Source organism: Cervus canadensis, chromosome 22 (assembly GCF_019320065.1).
Source record: "Cervus canadensis isolate Bull #8, Minnesota chromosome 22, ASM1932006v1, whole genome shotgun sequence".
NCBI classification, from domain to species: Eukaryota; Metazoa; Chordata; class Mammalia; order Artiodactyla; family Cervidae; genus Cervus; species Cervus canadensis.
Window position 1 is genome coordinate 48,805,599 of NC_057407.1, and position 22,378 is coordinate 48,827,976.

The following is a 22,378-nucleotide window of genomic DNA, read 5'->3' on the forward strand; positions in this document are numbered from 1 at the left end:
GACTGTTACGCATATGTTGATCCACAGTGGGGAAGCCGGAAGCTATCCTTTGAAATTTTTAATTCACTGTTAGCATTTTAAAATTGAGATATTTCACAAGGATTCTTTTTTCAGAACAAGTGGTAAATATCGCTTTGTCCTTTGTTCCTCACATTTTCTGAGCAATGTTAAACTGGCTTAGGTCTTCCTGTCCCTCTCCCAGCACCTCAGTAAATCTTCTTTAAACTGCATTTAGTATAAAATGTAGTCCCTATAGGCATTAATGAGCAATTTGTTCCAAACGTCACAGGATCATAAGAAAATTCCTTTATAGATCATTGCTTCATGCCAAATTATGCTGTCCCGAAAATGCCCAGACTGAAAAAAATATTCATTTGCTTGCTGAATAAAAGTGAATACTTCACTACTTAAAAAAAAAAACCCGAGATATTTCACATAAAAATGCAGATTTCAGCTTATCCTTTTAAAAAGCATATGTGTGAGGGACTGGGGGGTGGAGATCTTACCAACATCAAGTCCACTTTTTGTTTATAATGAGCTGAATTACAGTATAACCTTTAGAGGAAATAATATTAGACAATTTTTTTTTTTTTTGCTCTAGAGAGGGGACCAACATATACATGTATTTTAGGCTGTGCCAGGAGGCAAAATTAAGGATATCACATAGGTACTTAGACAACCATTCAGGAAAAAAAAATCACCTCGGCTCATAGGCTATAACACAGGGTGCCGGCCAACGCCCTGGAGAACCTCGTGCTTGTGTTGTAAGGCGCACAGCATGGTTTGATACACATTTGCACAGCCTGCACGGGGCTTCCCTGGCAGCTCAGTGGTAAAGAACCCACCTGCCAATGCAGGAGGTGTGGGTTCTGTCCCTGGATAGGAAAGACCCCCTAGAGAAGGAAATGGCAACCCATTCCAGTATTCTTGCCTGGGAAATCCCATGGACAGAGGAGCCTGGTGGGCTACAGTCCATGGGGTTGCAAAACAGTTGGACATGACTTAGCGACTAAATTAACAATAAGAAGCCTATATACATGTGTATCAAATCCAAATCATTAGTTATATATTCTTAAATATGTATAATTTTTATTAAAATGTGTAGATAAATCAAAATAATTACTGGGAGAAGAGTTTCATTTAATTAGAAGCAGCAGTGGAAGACTTTAAAAATAAAGTCAATCTTTTCACTTCTGTATAGTTACTAAAATAAACTGCGAAGAAATAAACGTAAGGAGGATATAACCAGTAATTCAGACATCCTATTAGGTGCTAAACGGATTCAAAGTTTTTAAGAGAAAGGGTGTATATAATAAATTAAATTGAGTATATCTATGAAAAAACAGGTTAATAAGCAAATTAATAAAATAGGCAATATTTCAGGGGGAGGACCTGGGAGCCAGTCTTCTAACTTGGGTGCAGAGAGATTCCTTGATCTGATGAAAGCCAAGACAGGGGCTGTTGCTCAGCCAGCTTTGAGAGCCAACCATCTGGAATACTTGAGGACCACACTTAGAATTGTTTTCTAGGATTAGTCATTCACAAGTAGCTATTTAAATACAATCTGTGATGTGCTAAATATAAATAACTATCTCTTCATTTAAAAAAAGTGTCTATTTTTTTGTTAAGAAACTCTGCATCATCTGATTCAAAGAGTTGATAACTAGAGCAGTTGTTGGTTCAAGGTCAAAACAACACAAAAACAACACTAATGTCAGCAACAGAGAGGTGTTACAAACAGAAAATCAGGCTGTTAGATATACCAGGCAGGTAGACATGTGCTGCTGTGGGTTCCTTCATTAAGGTAAATGCCTCCAGGCATTTCTACTGGACACTCTTTCCTAAATGCAGTTCCCAATGAATGTGAGGGCTTCCCAGGTGGCCCAGTGGTAAAATAATCTGCCTGCCAATGCAGGGGATTCAGGAAACACGGTTCGATCCCTGATTGGGAAGATCCCCTGGAGGAGGAAATAGTAATCCAGTCTAGTATTCTTGCTGGAGAATTCCATGGACAGAGGAGCCTGACAGGCTACAGTCCATGGGGTCACTAAGAGTTGGACACGACTGAGCAGAGAGCACACATAATGAATGTGAAAGCAACGGACAGGCATTTCTTCAAAAACAATGCCATAACCCAAATGTTCAGATCTATTCGGATTCTTCCCAGTTATGATAAATTAGTGACATTTTACTAAGTAGTGTATTTTATTGTTCAACTGTCAAAGTCCACCTAAAAATTTAGATTCACCAAAATGAAAAGAGAAGAAAAATTTTAAGACTGATCAGGAATATCTAAATATGGGAAAGATATTAGATCGTTTTAAGGAGTTTTTTATCCTTTCATTAGGTCTGATACAATAAGAAAAAAGTTCTTAACTAGGGAGGCATACTGAACTATTTATTTGGAAATGGCGTGATGTATGGGATTTGCTTTAAAATAATTCAGGGAAAAAAAGAAGGGAAAGAGGAAGAAATAGATGAAACAAAATTGGCAAAATATCAGTAATTGTTCGGGCTGCTCCTAGAAAACTTCCATAGGAAAAACTGTTTTAAAAAATAAGAACAAAAAAAAAAAAAGAAAGAAAAAATAAAGAAAAAAAATAAGAACATATCAATGTATACATTTTGAAACAAAACAAAAAAGTATTTAATGCTGGTGTACTCAAATAAATTAAATTCTGATTTTAAAATAGCTGTTAGTCACAAGCCTGAGACAGTGGGTCCCCATGCGCTGCACTCACGCTGGTCAGATCTGGGATGCTCACGTCATCCACGTCGGAGACGACACTCCCCCTACGATTGGAGCGACTAAAATAATCAGCGGCAGAAACCTTTCAGTTAGAAAAAGATGAGATGCTTTAAAATTAAGGAGAGAGAGAAGAAAACAATAAGAACATTGTCATATGGGGGAAACCTTTTTTTTCTTTTTGTTGTGTGATAAAGTTTCATGAAATGAAATGAGGGAAGTGCTGTGATTACCTACTCTAGAAGGTAAGAAAGAAATGTACAGGGTTCCAAAATGACATCACAGCTCCCTAAAATAAACTCTTACTAATTTTAGCCAGAGTTCTGTGCTACAGAGATCATCATCTACTGCCTGAAGAGGAGCATCACCCTCACCACGAGGGATTCTAGGATAGCATTTACCTAAAGCCTCTACTATATGCCACAAATGTATAATGCATTATAGCTATCAAGTCGGTTAAGCACATATATGCTGAATGCAGATTACCTGCAGAGTATTTATTGTGCCTTTTACCAAGTTTCCAGTTTCCCCTTTTTCATATTTCTCAGGACAAGGAGCTGTAGAACAAACAATGAAGGAACTACACTGGCCTCTTTCTGGTTCCCTGAACACAACAGTCTCTTCTCACCTTAGCTGTTGGCACTGGCCTAAGAACTCTCAGCTCAAAGGTCACCTCCCTTGGAGACGCCTTCTCTGATCACCCCATCCCGAAGTGACACACATTCCACTCAATGTCCTCTATCACATCACCTGCTTTTTCTCTTCACAGTCCCTGGGCTTACTTTCTCTTTTTGTTTCTTCCTTTACCAGTCTTTTTCCTATTTCTTTCATTAGGATGTAAGCTCCATGAAGTCAGCGATCTGGCCCGTGTGGCATACCACATCATTCCCAGCACTGAACACAGTGCCTCACATATAACTGGTACTCACTCCATAAGCATTTGTTGAATTAAAAAACAATGAACATGTTACCTCACTCATCAGCTACTGCTTACCTCAGCTCTGTCTGATTACCTTGCTCAAAAACTCTTCTCTTCCAGAAAGGAATCTGGAAGCCCATCTACACAGATGCCTCCTTTAAGGCTTACATATATGAAGTTTTATGAAGAGCTGAGATGGTCAAGCAATAGTATTCTTGTTCACAGTAACGCAACTTAAATTTACATATAATAATATTATAAAGGTACCCACTATCTCAGAATTTCGATAGTTCATTTACTCCATATATTAGGCCTACCTACAAAGATAGTCATTACATGCTCATTAAAGAAATAAAGAAAGAAATAAAAACAATAAGTAAAGAAATCGCTGTTAATACAACTAATGGGCTGGAGCAACAGTACAAGCCCCTGCCCTTCCCACTCCATCACCTTCCAGGGTGTTTTCGGGCGTTGGGGACTGTTCTTTCTTCTTCAGCTGTGATTATGAGCATTACCTTGCTTGCCAGGGAACCAAAACTGGCTTAGTTCAATCACTGTATTTCTGGCAACAAAGCTCACAAACTCTCGCTGTTCCCCTTTTCTATGAAAAATTTGGGTTTGCAATCTTTCACAAAACATGACTCAAAGTAAACGGCCTTCTAATTTCTTAAAGGAATTATAGCCTCTATAGCCTCTCAGTTATTGGGCTCTCTTTTTTTCTTTTAGCTCTAAGCTGATACACCATTCTCCTCCATGTAATTTTCGAATCAGTTCTTAATATAGCAAAAATGTCATCAGCTCTCTGTAAAACTCCTTACTTCATAAAAAAAAAAAACAAACCTGAAATCATATAATTTATATTCTAACATAGCTGTTTCTTACCTTTACAATTGTAACTCTAGTTGAATTCTAAGACAATATTTTAAAATTTTGCCATCAGCAACTCAAAAAATTCACAGGTCTTAAAAGACATATAAACAATAGTTAAATACAGAGTGAAGAAAACTACTAATTAATGGCAGCATGATTTCTAACCCGTAGTAATGAGTTTTAAAGAATGTGGAAACATTAATCTTATTTGAGATTTTTTTTTGTTTTTGGTGAACTGTGCATATACATGCATGTGCATAAAACAGCAACAAGGAATAAAAAGTGAAAATCTGTCAAGTACATAATGACTAGCACATAAGAGGTGTCACTAGGAAAGCTTACACAGCCCACTGAGAAAATGTATTCTCAGGAATACATTTCTGAATGTAAATTATTCATATAAACTAAATTGGAAGAAAACGCTCATTTTGTCAAGTGAAAATTTCATTTTGCAATAGATTTCATATGATCACACAGTGTTGCAATTTTAAAACATTAGATGCGTTTGCATGCAAACACGCTCACCACGCTGTCCCTTCGCCCACGGCTGGCACAACCAGAAGACGCAACGCTTGCAGTGTCATCGTCGATAAACTATGGATATTAAAAGCAGATAATGACAAAGATGCAGTTTCAGTATAGTCTTCCCGTGACCATAAGCACAGGAAGGCAGGCTTTGGGAAGCATGCAAATGCTCTCTATGAGTATTGATTGTAATTAGCACCACTATTGTGCACCATTAAACCAAAAAACTGTTTTGAGACGTATTGAATAATCACCAAAAACCAAAAGATAGTTCCAAAAAGCACAAAGATTAAAATAGTATTTACTTTACCTTTTAAGTTAAATGAAAGAAAAACGGGGGTGAAGCATGACTACTAGCCAACACTTGCTAGGGACCTCATGCTTTTTAAACCTCTAGGCCCTCTGGGATCCCCTGATTACAATGAATTATACTCTTATAATTGATTAAGTCAATAAATAGCCTGTCTTTTAGTTGGGGAGAGAAAAATAATCTTCTCAAATGAAACAATATGTCAAACACAGAACTTCCTACCACCAAGGGCACTGAAATGATGGTTCCTGTTGTGCTTTATTCACTCCCGTGCAGCACATGCAGGTATTTCTAACATTACTGCACATCCCCGCCCTCCTTCATCAGCAGTGGAAGACGCACCTCCAGTATGTGGAGGCTGCCCCCATTCTGACGTCACTAAGGAGCCATTCTGGCATCACTGGGGTAATAACTCTGAGTCCCAACTTGCAAATGAAATAACATTTAGCCAGCACACAAGGACCAGATTCTACACTCGACTAAAAACATTACCATAAATTTTTTTGTTTTTTTGCAAGGGACCATCACAGCTGGGACACTAGAAACGACATCAGGCTCAAGAATTGCCAAATGGAATTTTATTACCAGGTGGGTTAAAAATAAACTTCCTCCTGTGAAAAAGCTTGTATATCCTTAAACATCCCTATAATAACTTTTTGTTAACTGTAACAGTGGAATCCTTGATAAATGTCACTTGGAAATGGCAGGAGAAATGAGTCAAACATCTACATAGAGGAAAGTCCATATAACTTGTCTATTCTACTCCACAAAGTAACCTATGCTGACCTTTAAGAAACTGCTTAATAATTTCTCCAATTTTAATATCATCAAGAATAACAAGGTAGTTCCTAAAAAAGTCATAATTTGCTTAATTAGTGCAGTCTTTTTGGTGGATAATATGGTAATATACATAACTTAAATGTACATACTCTTTGGTTCCCATCATTTCATTATTAGCAACTTACCATGCAGATTTACTCATAATATACTTGTATAAGCATGTTCACTGTACAAGTATCTGTTGTAGCAAAAATCTGACAACCTAAAAGCTCATCAAAACAGGAGCAACTTTTCAAATGTACAGCCCAGCACTAACAGGATGATGATACACTGCCATTAAAAAAAATGTGCTGACCTAAAACTAATCTCCAAGAGGCACTCAGGGGAAATAGAAAGGGACATGACACACTTTTTAAAATCTTTTAAATGCCAAAAAAAAAAAGAATAAAATAAATCTTTATATACTGATTTGAAAAGACACTGTGAGTAAAGAAAACAAGTTAAGCAGCATTAGGTACACGAATCACTTGCATAGTGTTCAAACAAAGGACACTAGTACAGACATAAAATATCTCTGAAAGGATATACACAAACCGAGGTTGCACCTGGGTGACAGAAACAGGAGAAAAGTCAGAGGACTTTTACTTTGTACTTTCCTTAAGCTAATATTACGTTTATAAATTTAAAGCAAGTTTTAATACTCTAGAAAGACTGGGTAATTAGAATTGTCCCAGTTTCGTGTTTTACGTAGCAATTCTTTAAAGTTGACATATTTCATTTCTTCTTTCACTCCACTGATTGAAGGGCTAGGAAGCAAGTGGAATGGTTCCATGTAGAAAGTAGAGATGAAAAGGAGAAAGAAAAAGGATAGGGCAGCCAATTCACACCCTGAATTACCCCCACTGGAAAAAAAACAACAAGAATTTCCAAATGAGAATTACATATAAATTAAAAAAGAATTCCAATGGCACTAGCTTCAGACTCATTTAAGAATTATGTGCTAAGTCACATTCATACAGAAACCACCAATTCAGACAAATTAGTTCTTGAGTTTGTGTGCTGAAGGAAAATGGCAATCCATGCACAACAGGGTGAGACACACCACACCCTCGATATTCTGAACGGTGAGTGCAGATTAATGAACCAATCAGAAGTGTCTACAGGACATGCAAGGAGACCAGGCAGCTCACCACAGGACTGCTTCGGGATGAACTCGTTCTTGATGAGTGGAAACTGTATTCAGATGGCTATAAAGTTTCCAAGAAGACAGGTTTTACAATAATGATCAGCTCCTTTTCCCGCTGGGAGGACATCAGTGCCCCTGGACCTGCCTCACCCTGGCTCCCAGGTGAAGGAAACTCTTACTCCCCCGGTGGAGCCCTACTGCACTCCTGCCCTCCGGACCCAGCCGCCGCCCACCGCCCACGGCAGTGCAAGCAGAGAACAAAGGGGTGCCCGAGAAGTGCTATTCTCGTTCTCTCCCCGAGGAACTAATGAGCCAGAAAAGCGGCTTCTCTGCTTGTACTGCCTTCACACTTGAAGCCTCGGTTTGCAGCAGGCGCTTTCTCACAGCTTGGGGGAGTCGCAGTTGACAAGCTGATGGGTCACAGCTTGGAGAGTTATTACAGGTCAGATTAAATGGCTTTTCTCTTTGTAAGGAAACTGTGCCCACCTACACATCGCCCTCCCCACCACCGCCCCCTGCTTGGACTTACAGTTCGAGAACCGTAAGGGTTATATAATCCACCATTATACAATGACACCTGAAGAACAAAGGAAATACCATTTAGCCATTCAGCGTCAAAGTTATTTTGAAAGTGATGTAACTTCTTCAAAGTACTCAGTTCCAAAAAAGCTGAAGAATAGTGTTTAAGTGTACAGCCTCCCGAGGTGATAACACTCATTTATGTCTGCATAAATTCCTGCGTCAGCCTCAGTAAAGCTTCAGGATCACACTTCATTTCAAAAAGCACCACTGGTTACAGCATTGCCTTTCATCATCATGTTATGAAATTAGGAGAACATTTACCAATTTATTCTTTCAAAAGAGGGAAGAAAACAGATAAGAAAGTGAGGTACAGAAAGCTTTGCCCACTGTCACGATAAAATCAAGCACAAAGCCTCAGGTTCCCGGTCACTAGAAGAGGCCACAACAAAACAAACAGCCTGAAAGCAACCAACTCACGATCGCACATTACACAGAGCGATTGTTTTGGCTTTCGAGTCAGCTGGCTTCATTAGAGCCAAGTATTAATGTGGTCAAGGCCACAGCTGTTCCCCTGCAAAATATGACATCCCATGCCTAGGCAGCCATCTCACACAAGTATGCGAGTGGAGTGGAACCCATGCAAATCCACCTCGTCTAGAGGAAGCCAATTCTAGGCAAGGGCCCACCAACAGCCAGCACTATCTACCACTGTGAGGAGGACACGCTCATTTTTACTCCCCGGAAGTTTTGTACTTTAAGCAGAGGCAGCACATTTTGTGGTACACACAGCACTAAAGCCACGTGCTTTAGTGACTATTTTGACTATTTTGGAGGAAAGATGTCAAGCTAGAGCCAGCACCATGACAATGGCTCCGCCAAGAGTACACACGTTGGAAGTGGAAAATACAAACCAGACTGGCACTTCTCAGCAGGCCAGAATTTACAGTGGAGGAGGCCTATGGAGAAAGAGCACGATTTAACCCAAAGGAACGTAACCGGCAGCTCTGAAGGCACCGCCCTCCTCAGGAAGTACTAACCCTGTAGCTCTTGGATGTCGCCAGAGGGTCGCTGTACAAGGAGGAGGACTGCTGAGAAACAAAAACAAAACACAAGCAAGAAAAGAAAGAACTGGTCTCACAATCGTGAAAGCAGAAAGCCTGTGTCTACTTTATATCCCGTAATTCATTAGTGATTCCTAAGCGTTTAAGGCAGTTAAGTGACACACAGTGAGAAAAACTTAACCATTAGACATCTCTTTGACTATCAATTCTAAGGGCTCAGAAAGAAAAACACTTGGAACAGTTTTCTACAAATGTGTCTTAAGTCCCACTGGTCTTTGAACATGAATGTCAGGAGACGAGAGGGCCACCTAAGAAAATGTCCTGGGAACAAGGGCCCGGCTCGGGGAGTGCCGCACGCTGTGGCCACGCCGCAGCAGTCACCAGACGCTCCTGTGACAGCGAACGGGCCTATCCTGACTACTGGGAGGCCAGGTGAGTGAGCTCTGAGTTATTGCTATAAACTCTCTTTTCCAAATGGATTAGGAAACCTATATTTCAGAACAAGCCATGGGCAAAGTGCCTTGGTTTAATTAGATAAATTATACTGGTCACAGTGAATCCATGCATTAAATAAGGCACAGCATTATTTAAAAAGGAATTAAATTTTTTCCTGATGTCATCTCAATACATTTTCAGTTCTTTTTCACTAAGCCCAATCAGACACGGAAAATAAGATTAAATCATGTACGCAGGTTTTGACAACTGAATTATTTTAAATGTACTGCGTGCCATATATTTAATATGTTCTAAATGTATGATGTGCCAAATGACTTGAAAGAACAAGAGATTCTCACATTACATAATTACATTCTTCTCATCACATATTTTTTTGGTTGTGCTGCTCAGCTTGTGGGATCTTAGTTCCCCAACCAGGGACTGAACTCAGGCCCTGGCAGTGGAAGCGCTGAGTCCTAACCACTGGACCACCAGGGAATTCCCTCTCATCACACTTATAGTTTATATTTCCACATGTACATTTTTATTTAGTAAAAGGACATACACTGTGATATGTACTGATGTGTACAACTTATTTTGAAATGTGTCCTTCCCAAAAAGACGGGCTGATGGAAACACGGTGGGACAGACAGATAATTACACGATAAAGGAAATACAGTAAAAATGTCAACTGTCGAATCTGAGTATAGGTGTGTGGGTGGTTACTATACAATTCTTTGAACTTTTTTGTAAATGTTAAATACTTTACACTTAAAAAACTGGAAAAAATGGTCCTCATTAATAAATGTGGTGATTCAACATTTACCATCATTCAAAGATACACTCACACAGACAATGTGAATTCAGTTATCACAAACCTGTACAAACACAGCCATTCACAGATTAGTCCTAACTACTCAAAATGCAAAACAGGGGATTAGAAATGTGTTAAAGTTGGATAAAACACATGAAGCCAAAAAAACCTTGTGACAAACCCGAGAACAGTAGGCAGAGGTGGGTTTGCTATGTCTAAGACTGCTATAGTTTCTTTGGTCAAAGTAGAGGCCACTCTGCAAAAAGCAAAATCAAACACATTTTTCTTAGGTTAAATGCTATTAACCTAACAACAATGACAAAATTGGATATTGCCAAACCCCTTCGAATTATATTAAGTCAAAGTTAAAATAAGAGCTATTTCAAGTCTCTCAAAAAAGACTAATATTAAAGGTTAACTTTTCAAACCAAATCATTACTAATTTTTTTTTACTTTAAAAAGAATATAAGTCCTCAGATAAAATAGAAAGGAAATGGTAAGTGAATTATTCTCATGTCACACTTAGGAATGTCCTTGAAAAACCCAGGACGAACGGATAATTACCGCTTTTATAATCTATTTAGAAACATCACAGAAATCATTAAAGCTATTTTTTTTCAAAATTCCTTCTAATTCCATTATTTGTCCAAATAAACTCATCAAATTAAATTACCAAAGAAAGAGTGTGAGCAGTAAATACGGTTTGGTCTAAAACATGTACGGCAGGTCCATCTTCAGTATGCTAAGCCAAGCAATTACATTATTGATTTGCTTGGGTGGGGGGTGGGGGGGGGCGGGGGGAAGAAATCATCTATAAAATTTCAGCCATCTCTTTTGCTCAAGGTTAAGGAAGCCCAGGCAATCCCTGACTGAAAGACGGCTCCTCCACTGTTGACAATGCAATAGGGGACACCCCCTCCTCCCATCGTAACCCTGCCCTGCCCGACCCGCCTGCACCACACCCTCTGAGAGGCACCATGACTCACTTCTCCCCAAAGCTCCCAATACTCCACCTGCCAGGGCCTCTCACTAATGTCCTCCCATTTCATCCTCGCCTCCTTCCGCATTTCCACCAGCCAAAGGTTCCCACCCCTCTCCCCACCTCACCAATGGTCAGAGCCCTACCCAAGGGAGCCCCGAGTTAGCAAAGAGCTTGGGCTGCACTTCCTCTGCCAGTGCTGTTGCAACTCGACAGGGAAGAGGTGTTCCCAGCACCCCAGATGGGCACTGTAGACATTTTTTTTTCTCCACACAGCAACACCATTTAGCAAGTTGGCTGGAATGGAGAACACTATCAGTCCTACAGTTTAATTACACTATAGGTTGAAGAATTTTCTGCAAGACAGCATGGGAATTCTGCCATCATAAACCTTGTTGTTTCTACCAGAAAATTAATTTCAAGTTCCCCAAATCTCAAACCTATAAAAACAATCATTCAGAATGACAGCTCCATGTGAGTTTGGTACTGCCTATAATACCACAACTGTTCTTAGTCGCTCAGTCGTGTCCAATTCTTTGTCACCCCATGGACTGTAGCACACCAGACTCTGTTCACAGGGATTCTCCAGGCAAGAATACTGGAGTGGGTTTCCATGCCCTCCTCTAGGCGATCTGCCCAACCCAGGGATCGAATCCAGGTCTCCCCACATTGCAGGCAGATTCCGTCTAAGCCACCAGGGAAGCCCAATACCACAACTAAATCAATTCAAATTTCCAAAATAAGTTATAAGAATCTCACTAAACCTATTCTTAAGGTACCATCCTCCAAAGCGCAATTCATAGATGAAAATACAATATTAATGAACTTAGTGTGACACTTTCCTAAGTCTAGCCACCAGGGTTAGCATACGCTGGTGAAGTGAAAGTCGCTCAGTCACTTCCGACTCTTTGCAACCCCAAGGACTTAGGCCTGCCAGGCTCCTCTGTCCATGGAATTCTCCAGGCAAGAATACTGGTGTGGGTATCCTATCAAGAATACTCCAGGCAAGAATACTGGATAGGGTAACCTATCCTTTCTCCTTTCCCAACCAAGGGATAGAACCAGGGTCTCCTGCATTGCAACTGGATTCTTTACCAGCTGAGCTACCAGGGAAGCCCATCATACGTTAACTTGACATTAAATCTTGTAAATGAAAACAAAATTATTTTAAAATAAGGTTCTGATAAGTCATGTTTCAGTATATTATCAGGTTTCAATAATGCCTGAAGAGCAGTCATAATTCTTAATTTCCCTGAAAGGATCAGTGAATTTTACAACCACACAAAATACTGTGATATGAGACACAACAGAACTAACCAGTGGGTCTTTATGAGAACCAGAAGATCTCTTCTTCATTCCGTAAGAGTGACTGTAAGAATGACTCTAGAAGTAAATATTGAAGTTAACTTTAAAGATTGGATAGTGAAGTTTTAAGATAATTTAATAAAACCATCTTAACATCATACACAGAAAAACGCCCACATGGGACACAGAGCACTCCACACGCATGCACTCTACTTCCCACCTGTGAGCGGGAAACTGGCTAAGACACACAGCCTGCCTGCCCACCAGCGCTCCCCTCATCTCCTCTGTGCCGTCCAGCACTGTGTTGAGTCACCTGAAAACTTAATTAGGCTTTAAGTGAGGACCTTCACTCCACACCTCATTTGAGTCTCTGCTTCCTTAAAAACGTATGAGTGACAAGAGAGGCCACTTCCTTTTGCAGTCCTCCTTACCTAAAGGCCAAAGAGCAATCCTGTGTACCCAGCAAAGCAAGAAGAGAACAGAAAACAACACTGCACTGCCCGAGACAGCCCTCTTAACCCGAGTTACTGGTCCACAGCACGTGCTGCTCAGCGGAGAGCAGCCGGCACAGCGTGGCCTGTCTCAAGGAGCAGCAGCGTCATTAGATAATAACCTGACCTCCGAGTCCTTTGAAGATAGCACTGTCTAATACATAATTTCTAGGAGTCAGAGCCAAGTGCATGTGAGGGGACAGAGGACAGCAATACTACTGAACAGGACAACCGGCAGATAAGAAGTCCAATGTGGATATGCACCTTTGGTCTGAAAGGAGGAGATGCAGCTAGAAGGGTCCTAGCCATCAACAGCCTGCTCTACACACATCACCTGAAACATGCACAGCTAGACCCTGAATCAGTGATTACAAACTCATTTTCTTTTTTTTTTAAAGTGCATATCTTTCTTTTAGACATTACTACTCTGAACATAAGAGCTGTGGCAACCTATGGACACATTAACCCAAGAAAAACACACTACAAGTCAACTTCCTTGGCCAAGATGACATGCCATCAAAAATAAACCAAATCAAGCAAAAAATGAGTGGATGGAACTGATGTTTCAGTTGTCACCTGAATCCTTTCACAGCTGCTGGCTTGTGAGACAAAACATACAACATAGCAGGTGCAGCTGTAGAACACGCCGCTGCAGTTCAGTACATCTCAAAACACCGCTGGAAGCATGTCTTCCAGGGCATGAGTATGTGTCAGCTGGGTGACTCACCATTTTAAGAAAAGACACTACTACCAATCTTAGTCCTGAATAGGAAAGCAAAAAATTTTATCTGATCCTGAGATCCTAAAAGGCAAAGCTATTCAAGTGCTAAATCATGTCACAATTGCACACTAGAATTTGCTGTTAGTCACATATTTCCCCCAAACATCACAACAGACCTGTGAAAAAGTTAGACATAATCTAGGATTAGTATCACCAATTGTTTATAAAGTGAAACTATATTTAACACAAAGTCATGCAATACGTACTAATGATGGAAGTCTTGATGATCTATCCTTAAGAGCACCATACTGGATTTCAGGAAAAGGTGAAAGTTGGTTTTATTTCCAAAATCAGAAATATAAAGGGGGGAGGGGAAGCAACATTTATAGTTATGAAAAATCCAGCACTACTTTAAACGTCCCAAATTATTAAACATAACAGTTGTGACATCTGAATTAAAGAATACTCTCCCCCTCACTCTTTCCTAGTATAGGTTATTGTTAAACTATATGTACAAGAAAAACTGCATGTTCTCATTCAAAACCAGAATGTATAATCAGTAATGTTCAGATGATTCACCCCAGTACACTACAGCACAAAACACCCAAGGAAGCCTTTAGACACAGGCATTAAGCATCCTAAAGGTCTGTGACCATCATTGTCCATCACGTGAAACGTGGCAAAAGCAAGTCATGGAGAAGCAATGAAGCAGGAACACACAGCTAGTATAATGAAACTTACCAAAAAAGCAACAAACAAAAAACCGAAAGACAAAAAACAACTGCAGCATTAAAATGGGGAGAGTTCCCTTGGATCTGCTTATGCACACACTTGGAAAACAACCCTTCTCAAGAACTTTCCCTATGAAACATAGTGAACAAAGCTAGAAACTTGGTGAGAGCAAAGTGTGGAATGGATAGTATACATATAAAAGTGGCATGAAATATAAATAAAAGAAAATAGATATAAAATTTATGACAAGACCAGAAAAACCATATTCCCTGTAGTGTCTTTAAGAAAGTAATACGTTTAGCACCACATGTCAACTTCAAGAAACCAAATTAAATAGTAACTAACTACTCAGATTTGTGCTTTCCTAATTTTTTAAGCATTCTAGTGAGATTTTTTAAGCAGTCTTGCCCAGAAGAGCAATGTATAAAGCAAAAGCAATGAATAAGCTCCTCAGGTAGTTTGGTAAAAATATTTTTCTTTTGCAACTCTTATACCCATTTAGGATTTTAGGGAACACTATTTAGAAACCTGATCTAAAGTAATGTTTTTCTAAATGTGGACTGCAACTCATTAGTAGTTCATAAAGTCAATTTATGGGTGCAACCAACATTAAGAAAATACAAAATACTAGAGTAGATCACGTACAGTACATATTATTTTTGTAAAATTTGTTTCTGTATTTTTTATATACTTCTATACATACAAAAACAGGCACATCTCTGGGTATGTATATTGGATTAGAGTGTAAAATGTATTCCTGTCATAGAGGCTGCAATTTTAAAAAGCCTAAAATACACTAGAAGATAAAATTTAAAAGTGTAGTTCTAATAAAGCATTAAAATAATATTTCAGACAGGACAAAGGTTTCAATTCATGCTTAATGAGATGATCATTCACAAAAAATATTGCAGAAATTCCCCAAAATGTATTTCATAAGTATAAGGCTAAGTGGTATAATTTTACCACTGGCAAAATTAAATTTGGTGAAAATGATATTGCAATAAATACTAACAGGTACTGAAGCAAAATATCTGCATTTGCATACTTTCCTTGTATTATCATGAAAACAGAATATAAAGTGTTACTACCATGTGTAAAAAAAATCTTTTTTATCCAAAATTTTCTAAAATGCCTAATGGTGTGCATTTGGTGGTAAATGATGTGTGTGGTCAAGTCACTGTGGTGAATGACACTTCACTGAAAATAAAGTTCCCTCTCTATGAAAGTTTCACCTGCGACTTCTCTAACAAAATATCTTTTTTGTTTAAAAAAAAAAAAAAAAAAACCATGACCAAAACATGTATTACTCAAATCACACATTCCTGCATATAAACTATTCCATCCTCCAAAAAGGTAAGTTCATTGAAGGAATCAGTCTTAGTTCTCATCCTCTCTGGAACATCTGATCTTCTGCAAAAGCATAAGATTTAACAAGTTGAACTGAAAATGATCTATTTTGATTTTCTTTTCCCAAAATATAATGCAGAGTGCAGATAGTTTTATTATATTTATCTACTCATTCAGCTGCGCTGTGAGGCTTGCAGGATCTTAGTTCCTCGACCAGGGATGGAATCAGGGCCCCAGCATTGGAAGAGTGGAGTTCTAACCACTGGACCGCCAGGGAATTCCCTCAGTTTTAAAAACTGCTGAATCTGATAGGAAAATCCACAACTTGGACATCCCAATCACTACTACTGGTTGTACACCCAGTGAACAAAAAGGATCCTCCAGTATGTGACAGTTGGTATTTAAGTTGTTTAAAAACAAATGATTCATCAAAGAAGGGAGAACTGAAAATATTAAAGGCTCTAGCTAAACAAAATATTTCCAGACTTGCTATTATAAAAAGTATTAAAAAGGAGGCTACAGAAACAAAAGTTCGGCAAGTGTCTGTTTCTGTGGGAATGGACCTATTGCTCAAGTCCCCGGGGCGCTGTGAGTCAACAGTGAATGCGCAGTACTAACGCTGCACATTTCCCTGGGCTACACGCCACGAGGTCTTCACTTCTGGTGTACGGGCTTGGCTCCAATGTGTCCCTGTAACATCCTTCGATGGGTTCTTCCACGGAATTAAACAGTGTAGGAGTAAATGACAGAATAAAAAATTCCAAGCATGTTAAAATTAAATTCATTAAAATTATACTAAAGCCATTGATACATAAATAGGAACTAATAAAAAACAACAGTAAAGCTCTCCACCAGTGAAAACTGTGATGTATCCCTACCACTCTGATTCAAGATCACCTCATTTTCTAATTTCGGATCTCTTCCTTATAGTCTTCTTGTATTTCAATATATAAAAGCATGACAAAGCAGTCAGTCAGATTTTTTTTTTTTTAAAGGTAGATTGCTTTTTAAAGAAGCACTGTTTCAATTCTAAACTCAGGGCTTTGATTTAATCTTCCTTCCCCAAACCTACCATCTTGAACCATCTTGAACTATCTCTGCTCTATTTTTATACAGAATGTCTATAGCATTGATACCATCTCTAGCCCCACATAGCTTCAGGCAGGACACTTTTCAAAGAAAGCAGTTAAGTGGACAAAAGGAGAGATCAAAGTCCGAAGAATGTGGCATAAAACCATAAACACATCTTCCTCATATCCAAGTACTGCTGATGTTCATGTACCCAATACAAGGTCCAAAAGTCTTAGACTTTTTAATATACAGCTCATAAGTTTAAAAAAATAACTAGAAAAGAAATACCAAACCCCCAAATAATATAGCAAACCCCAATAAAATTTAGGTCAGGGTTTTAAGCCATAACATATATTTTTACAGAGAACACAAGTTGTCTACATTTTTGGTATAATGTAGATGGTAAAGTTATTCTAAAAAGCAATAATCTGATGAAAATTTAAAACTCCCAAAATTATCAAGTTAGAAAAAAAGAAAAAAACTTAAACTATATTTCTTTTATACTGTGTTATTAGTAAGCTTTCATTTCAAATCAGACATTTCTAAGAAAGTCTAAAAACTTAAATATTCTAAATGTATACTCACAGTAGTACTGAAGTCTCTACAAGGTAAAAATTTTACTAATCTTGAAGTTCACAGACTGCTTTTTAAAAATATTAGGAGTTTTACTTTTTGCTACATAATAGCAAATTTTCATAACTACCATAATGAAATAAAATACTATTTGAGTTCCAGTTATATCTTAAATTTATTTAATGATGTAATTTCCATGAAATGAAAATCAATCTCATTTTGTAGACACTGAGTAAACAATTCCTTATTTAATTGCAGATTTATTTTTTGTTTACAGATTTGTTTTAAAAACAAATTAGGTCGAACTTGGATGGCTTTACCATTAGGTTAAACTAATATGTAAGTTTCCATGCAAATTTACAAATAACCAGCTTGAAGACTGTGAACTTCACACTATGAACATTATAATAAGTCATATATTTTTCAAGAAGAGGTGAGATGGGATTATTTTCAAAGCCCTCCAAGCTCAACTTTTAAGTTTTTGTTAACTCCCTGTGAGGAAAAAAAGCACCAAAATCTCTCCAGGGAGAAGCATGACAAATTTATTATCTTAAAGCTCTTTTCCTTTAAAATCATTCTTAAACCACTAATTTCTATAAAGGCTTTTTAATATTCTTATAAATCTAAACTTTTATAATCAACCAAAATGTTTATGATTCAAGTACTAGCTTACTAATTTACTTCAAAAAGACAGTAGATTACATTCACCAATAAGAAATATAACCACTCTTGGGACCAACTATACGTTCAGAAAACATCATCTTGCCTGTCATTCAATTTAGTGCATATGCATGTGCAAAATTTATGGGAAAAAGCTGCACTCAGCCAATATGCAACAGATTTTAGCAAAAGGAAAATTATCTAAAAAATAAAATATGGTCTTAAGAATGTAAGTGAATTAAAAAAAAAAAGAAATATAACCAGAGTAAAAGACTATTTAAGAATGCAAACATATCAATAACTAGTATACCAGAACACACTGTTTAATACAGCGTATTTTCAAGATAGGAAAAAAATACAAGATAGGAACATTATACAAGACAGGAAGAAAACGAGACCTGGAGATATTAACAAATACAGATCTTAACAAGAATAGAATTTTACTGATGAAAAAATCTAGATATGAGCACATATACTATATTAACAATGTACAAATTAAAAGCACTGCTCTAAGACTTAAAACACAATTCATTATGAATAGAGATCAGCTTTTTTGGCACAATATGCAAGCCTTTAATAAGCAATTTCTCATTTATTTTGATTTACAATGATGTACACTAAATACTTGAGACAAACTACAGAATATTAATCAAAATATTGAAGCATGATCATTTCTATAAATATGGTAAGACAGGCATTTTGAAAATCAGAAGTTCAATTTTTCCACTGAATAAAACTATAATTAGTCACCCATGCCCCCAAATAATAAATTTTATTAAAAAAATGATTATTTAAAAAAAATCTGAAAGTAGGAAAAATCTGAAAGTTAGAACCATGCAGGTGTTATTTTATAAAATCAATCTTATTTTGTGATGATTTTCCAAAATCAAAAGTCCTTTTATAGAAAAAAAAGTAGATATACATGTTAATAGACAAAAATATTTATTATTTTAGAATTGATTTACTTATAGCAATAATTTGAGAGAAAAATATCACTTTCCAATGAAAAGAACTTTGCCAATATTTTATTTTTTATTTTTTTAGAAAAGACAAAGGGATAGCTTTGCTATTAGGGTGTAAACAACTTAAAATACCAACCCTGTGACTGCCAAGACTTCGAATGGACAGTGCCTCCTCAACTCCCTGATAAGATAAAAACAAACAGTAAAGGCGTGTGAGGGACTGCAGCAGCTGGTGAGGAAAAGCATCAGAGGCAAGTCTGCAGGTCATTACAAACCAGAGAAGGACGATGATGACTGGGTCTGTGGGAGTGCCTGGCCCTTTCCGACTCTTCCTGGGGAAGGAGAAAGTACAGGGACAGTTAATCACTGAGCAGACGGCTGTCTATCAGAACTGAGCACAGAGGTGAGTTTCCTCAGAGCCGAGCTGGGGCAGTCACGTCCCTCAGTTGCAAGGGAAGTAGAAATCATCTTAGCAATGTTTTCATTTGAACAAGTGTATGTATGCTGGCCATTTGTAGAATGTACTCTATATATTGTACTCTATATTGACCAAGAGAGCTCAATATACCAACATAAAAATAAGTAAGTATACTTAACCAACAGAAATTGAGGTCAGCATTAAAAGCAGACTTTGATCTATTTATGATGTTAGTTTATGCAAGGCAGGAAGAAATGTTTATTATAGATGTAGTTTATGGTAAAAATGTATTCTTTTAAAGAGGTTTGGGTTATAATTTTGTGCTCATTGCAAAAATTTTTTTTCTTTTACCACTCTAACTGGAAAAGTAAAGAACAACTAAATGAAATAGCCCCTGACTGTGTACAGTTAATATGAAAAACTACTTATAATTAGGGGAAACTGAGTAAATACTTTAGAGGTGATAAAGTTGCTTCAGAAGTTATGCCTTATGAAGATTGTGAAAAAAAAACACACAAAAAAATCCAATTAACTAAAAGTAATACTAATTTTTTTCCATATTCAGCTATTAGTACTGTGGCATTAAGTACTAAGTCATGTGAAATTAAATGACTAGTCCCTAGAACCTTATCAACTGTAAGAAGCTTCTGATCTTTCAGAATTTCAAAGTTTGGAGTGTCAATTCGCATTGACTAAGAATCTACACACAACTGGCCAACTGGGTTCACAGCTAATCGACACCGCTTTCCCCAAAATGCACCAAAACTTCAACACCCCATGACAATGCAGCATGATCATCATGCAGATGGAATAATTAGATGTGGCTATGCCTGATCATTCATCGTGAATCCAGCAACAGTAATTCAACAGAAACACCACAATTTAATCCTTTGTTTTGGTCATGATCTTTGAATACAATTTCAAAAAACGCCTGGTTGTCATCTGTCGTGTACATTGATGCATTTGATCAAATCTGTTCAGAAGTCTGTTTATATGTACCAGGATGATTCAATAATTCAATATTCAACATGGTGTTCTGATCTTTAAGAATTCATCACTGATTCACAGTTTTGTTATGTAATAGATACATGTAATCTGTAAGAAGCCAAGCAAGTTTCTTTCCTCTCTTTGATTATCAGGTGATGTATCACAAAACTTTGGGGGGCATGAGTGTTAGCCCAGCAGGGTAGGTACAGCTTACTAAGTGGTAACAAGTTCTAGGCTAGTTAGCTTTGTTAGTTTAAGTTAATTCCATGTGCCCGCTCCTAGTGTTATTTGGGGTACCAGGGTGACATATCAATACAAGGTCTAATGTTCAGTCTTCTCTTTATTCTATCCTTTCTTTTCATTCCACCTACCACACAGGAGCACTTTTAAAAACCTGTCTCTAAAGAGCACATCCCATTAAACATGCAGCAAAGACAGATGAATTCATATTTATCCTTAATTATGCCTATTATAAAAATTACTCTAAATAACAACAGAGTAAGTATTGGAGTATCTCTAGATTTACACAGCTTTCTTTTTAGCACCATTTGGAAAAAATGACCTAATGAGTTCAGAAAACTACAGAATAAAATGTAAGCCCATATAGGCTGGGAGAAATTAGGAGAAATTTTTAATATAGGAAGACTCTTCCTTCTAGTAGTCGATAACCTGTTTGTCTATGCATTATTTATTATAAATTTATTAGTAATTCATATTTTACACTGTGACGATCACATGCCAACTTCTATAAGTTTATAGACAGAAAGCAGCCAGAAAGGCAAGGATAAGAAGAGGAAAAATCAGTTTGAAGGAAGTGCCAGAAGGGGTTGGAATGTTAATTATTCTATCTGAAACTAAACCCCACCTTCGCTGCCTGTCCAAATCCTACCTATTATTTAAGACTTGGACACCTGCATTTTAAACCCTAACCCAAACTGCTCCTTTTGATGTAAGAATTAAATATTAGACTTTTAACATAGGTTTTTCTTATTTAATGCTTTGATCTGCCCTAAGATATTAAAATCCTAGGCAATTTAATTTGAGAATTATAATACATAATTATAAGAAGAAATTAATATTTCCACTTTTGCAATTAAGAATTATTTCTCTTAACTCATGCAAAAATATTCTTAAGACATTATCAGTAATATTAAGCCAGTTACATGCAGAAGACACTTGAATAAAAAAATAAGCTAGCTTTAATAACAAGAAAGGACAGATTCCACTCCAAAATAACAAACACATACATGAGGACTTGCTTAATTTTAAGTAACCAAACATCTTTTTTCTCTCTTTTCTAAAATATCACAATGAGACGTATGATGAAGCTTTAAAATTTGTAGGTAAATACAATCATAAATATTTAAATTCTAGTTATACCTTAAAATGCTATTCTAGAAGGGATTTGCTTATGAAAGTTGCTTGTTAAGCAGCAATTAAACAGTGGTTCTTAACCTCTTAGGGATCACAGACTCCTTTTGAGAATCTGATGATAAAAATTCCTGTGACCATTTCATATGAAAACATACACACACTCAAAACCTGGCATGAGATGTTCTTACCCCATCCCTCAAGCCTATCCAGACACCAAGCTAAGAACCCCTGCAATCAGAGGCAGCTAGGGCACTTGTCAACACTGAAAAAAGCTCAAATTTAGGAATGACTCACAGTAACTCAAACATTACTGGGTGCAATTTGCTCTTGCAGCTAACAAATTTGGGAGTGACAGTGTAAGACTTGAAAGGAAACTGAGAGAACTAACAAAATAAAGGCAATTTTCAGAGGGGATGAAAGAATGATTTGGTTCATCTTTCTATGAAGAACCTGATGATATAGCTTTTTAAAAAAGAGAGAAATGAAGAAAGGGGCAGGGGAGAAGGTGGGATGGAGAGGGGTGGACAAATTTTAGGGACAGAAGAACAGATCCACAGAGCGAAAACACATTCATTTACTCAATCTTTCTT

The 22,378-nt window shown here is 37.5% G+C and overlaps 1 protein-coding gene across 24 annotated transcripts in view; it reads right to left on the minus strand.

The window, feature by feature from the left end:
- Positions 1–22,378, minus strand: part of LRRFIP2 (LRR binding FLII interacting protein 2) — a 109,372-nt gene that overhangs the window by 38,948 nt on the left and 48,046 nt on the right. For 6 of the 24 annotated variants that reach the window (XM_043442209.1, XM_043442204.1, XM_043442208.1 and 3 more), the window contains 11 exons: positions 19,285–19,341; positions 19,146–19,190; positions 13,931–13,972; positions 12,465–12,530; positions 10,350–10,424; positions 8,896–8,946; positions 8,770–8,814; positions 7,866–7,913; positions 7,341–7,397; positions 5,061–5,129; positions 2,742–2,831 (listed from right to left, as the gene is read on the minus strand). The exons of 6 other annotated variants lie outside the window; for them this stretch is intronic. In XM_043442209.1, the coding sequence (XP_043298144.1) occupies positions 2,742–2,831; positions 5,061–5,129; positions 7,341–7,397; positions 7,866–7,913; positions 8,770–8,814; positions 8,896–8,946; positions 10,350–10,424; positions 12,465–12,530; positions 13,931–13,972; positions 19,146–19,190; positions 19,285–19,341 (645 nt within the window). The remainder of the gene's footprint in view (positions 1–2,741; positions 2,832–5,060; positions 5,130–7,340; positions 7,398–7,865; positions 7,914–8,769; positions 8,815–8,895; positions 8,947–10,349; positions 10,425–12,464; positions 12,531–13,930; positions 13,973–19,145; positions 19,191–19,284; positions 19,342–22,378) is intronic. 12 more of the 24 variants (XM_043442228.1, XM_043442214.1, XM_043442206.1 and 9 more) reach the window with 8 other exon arrangements.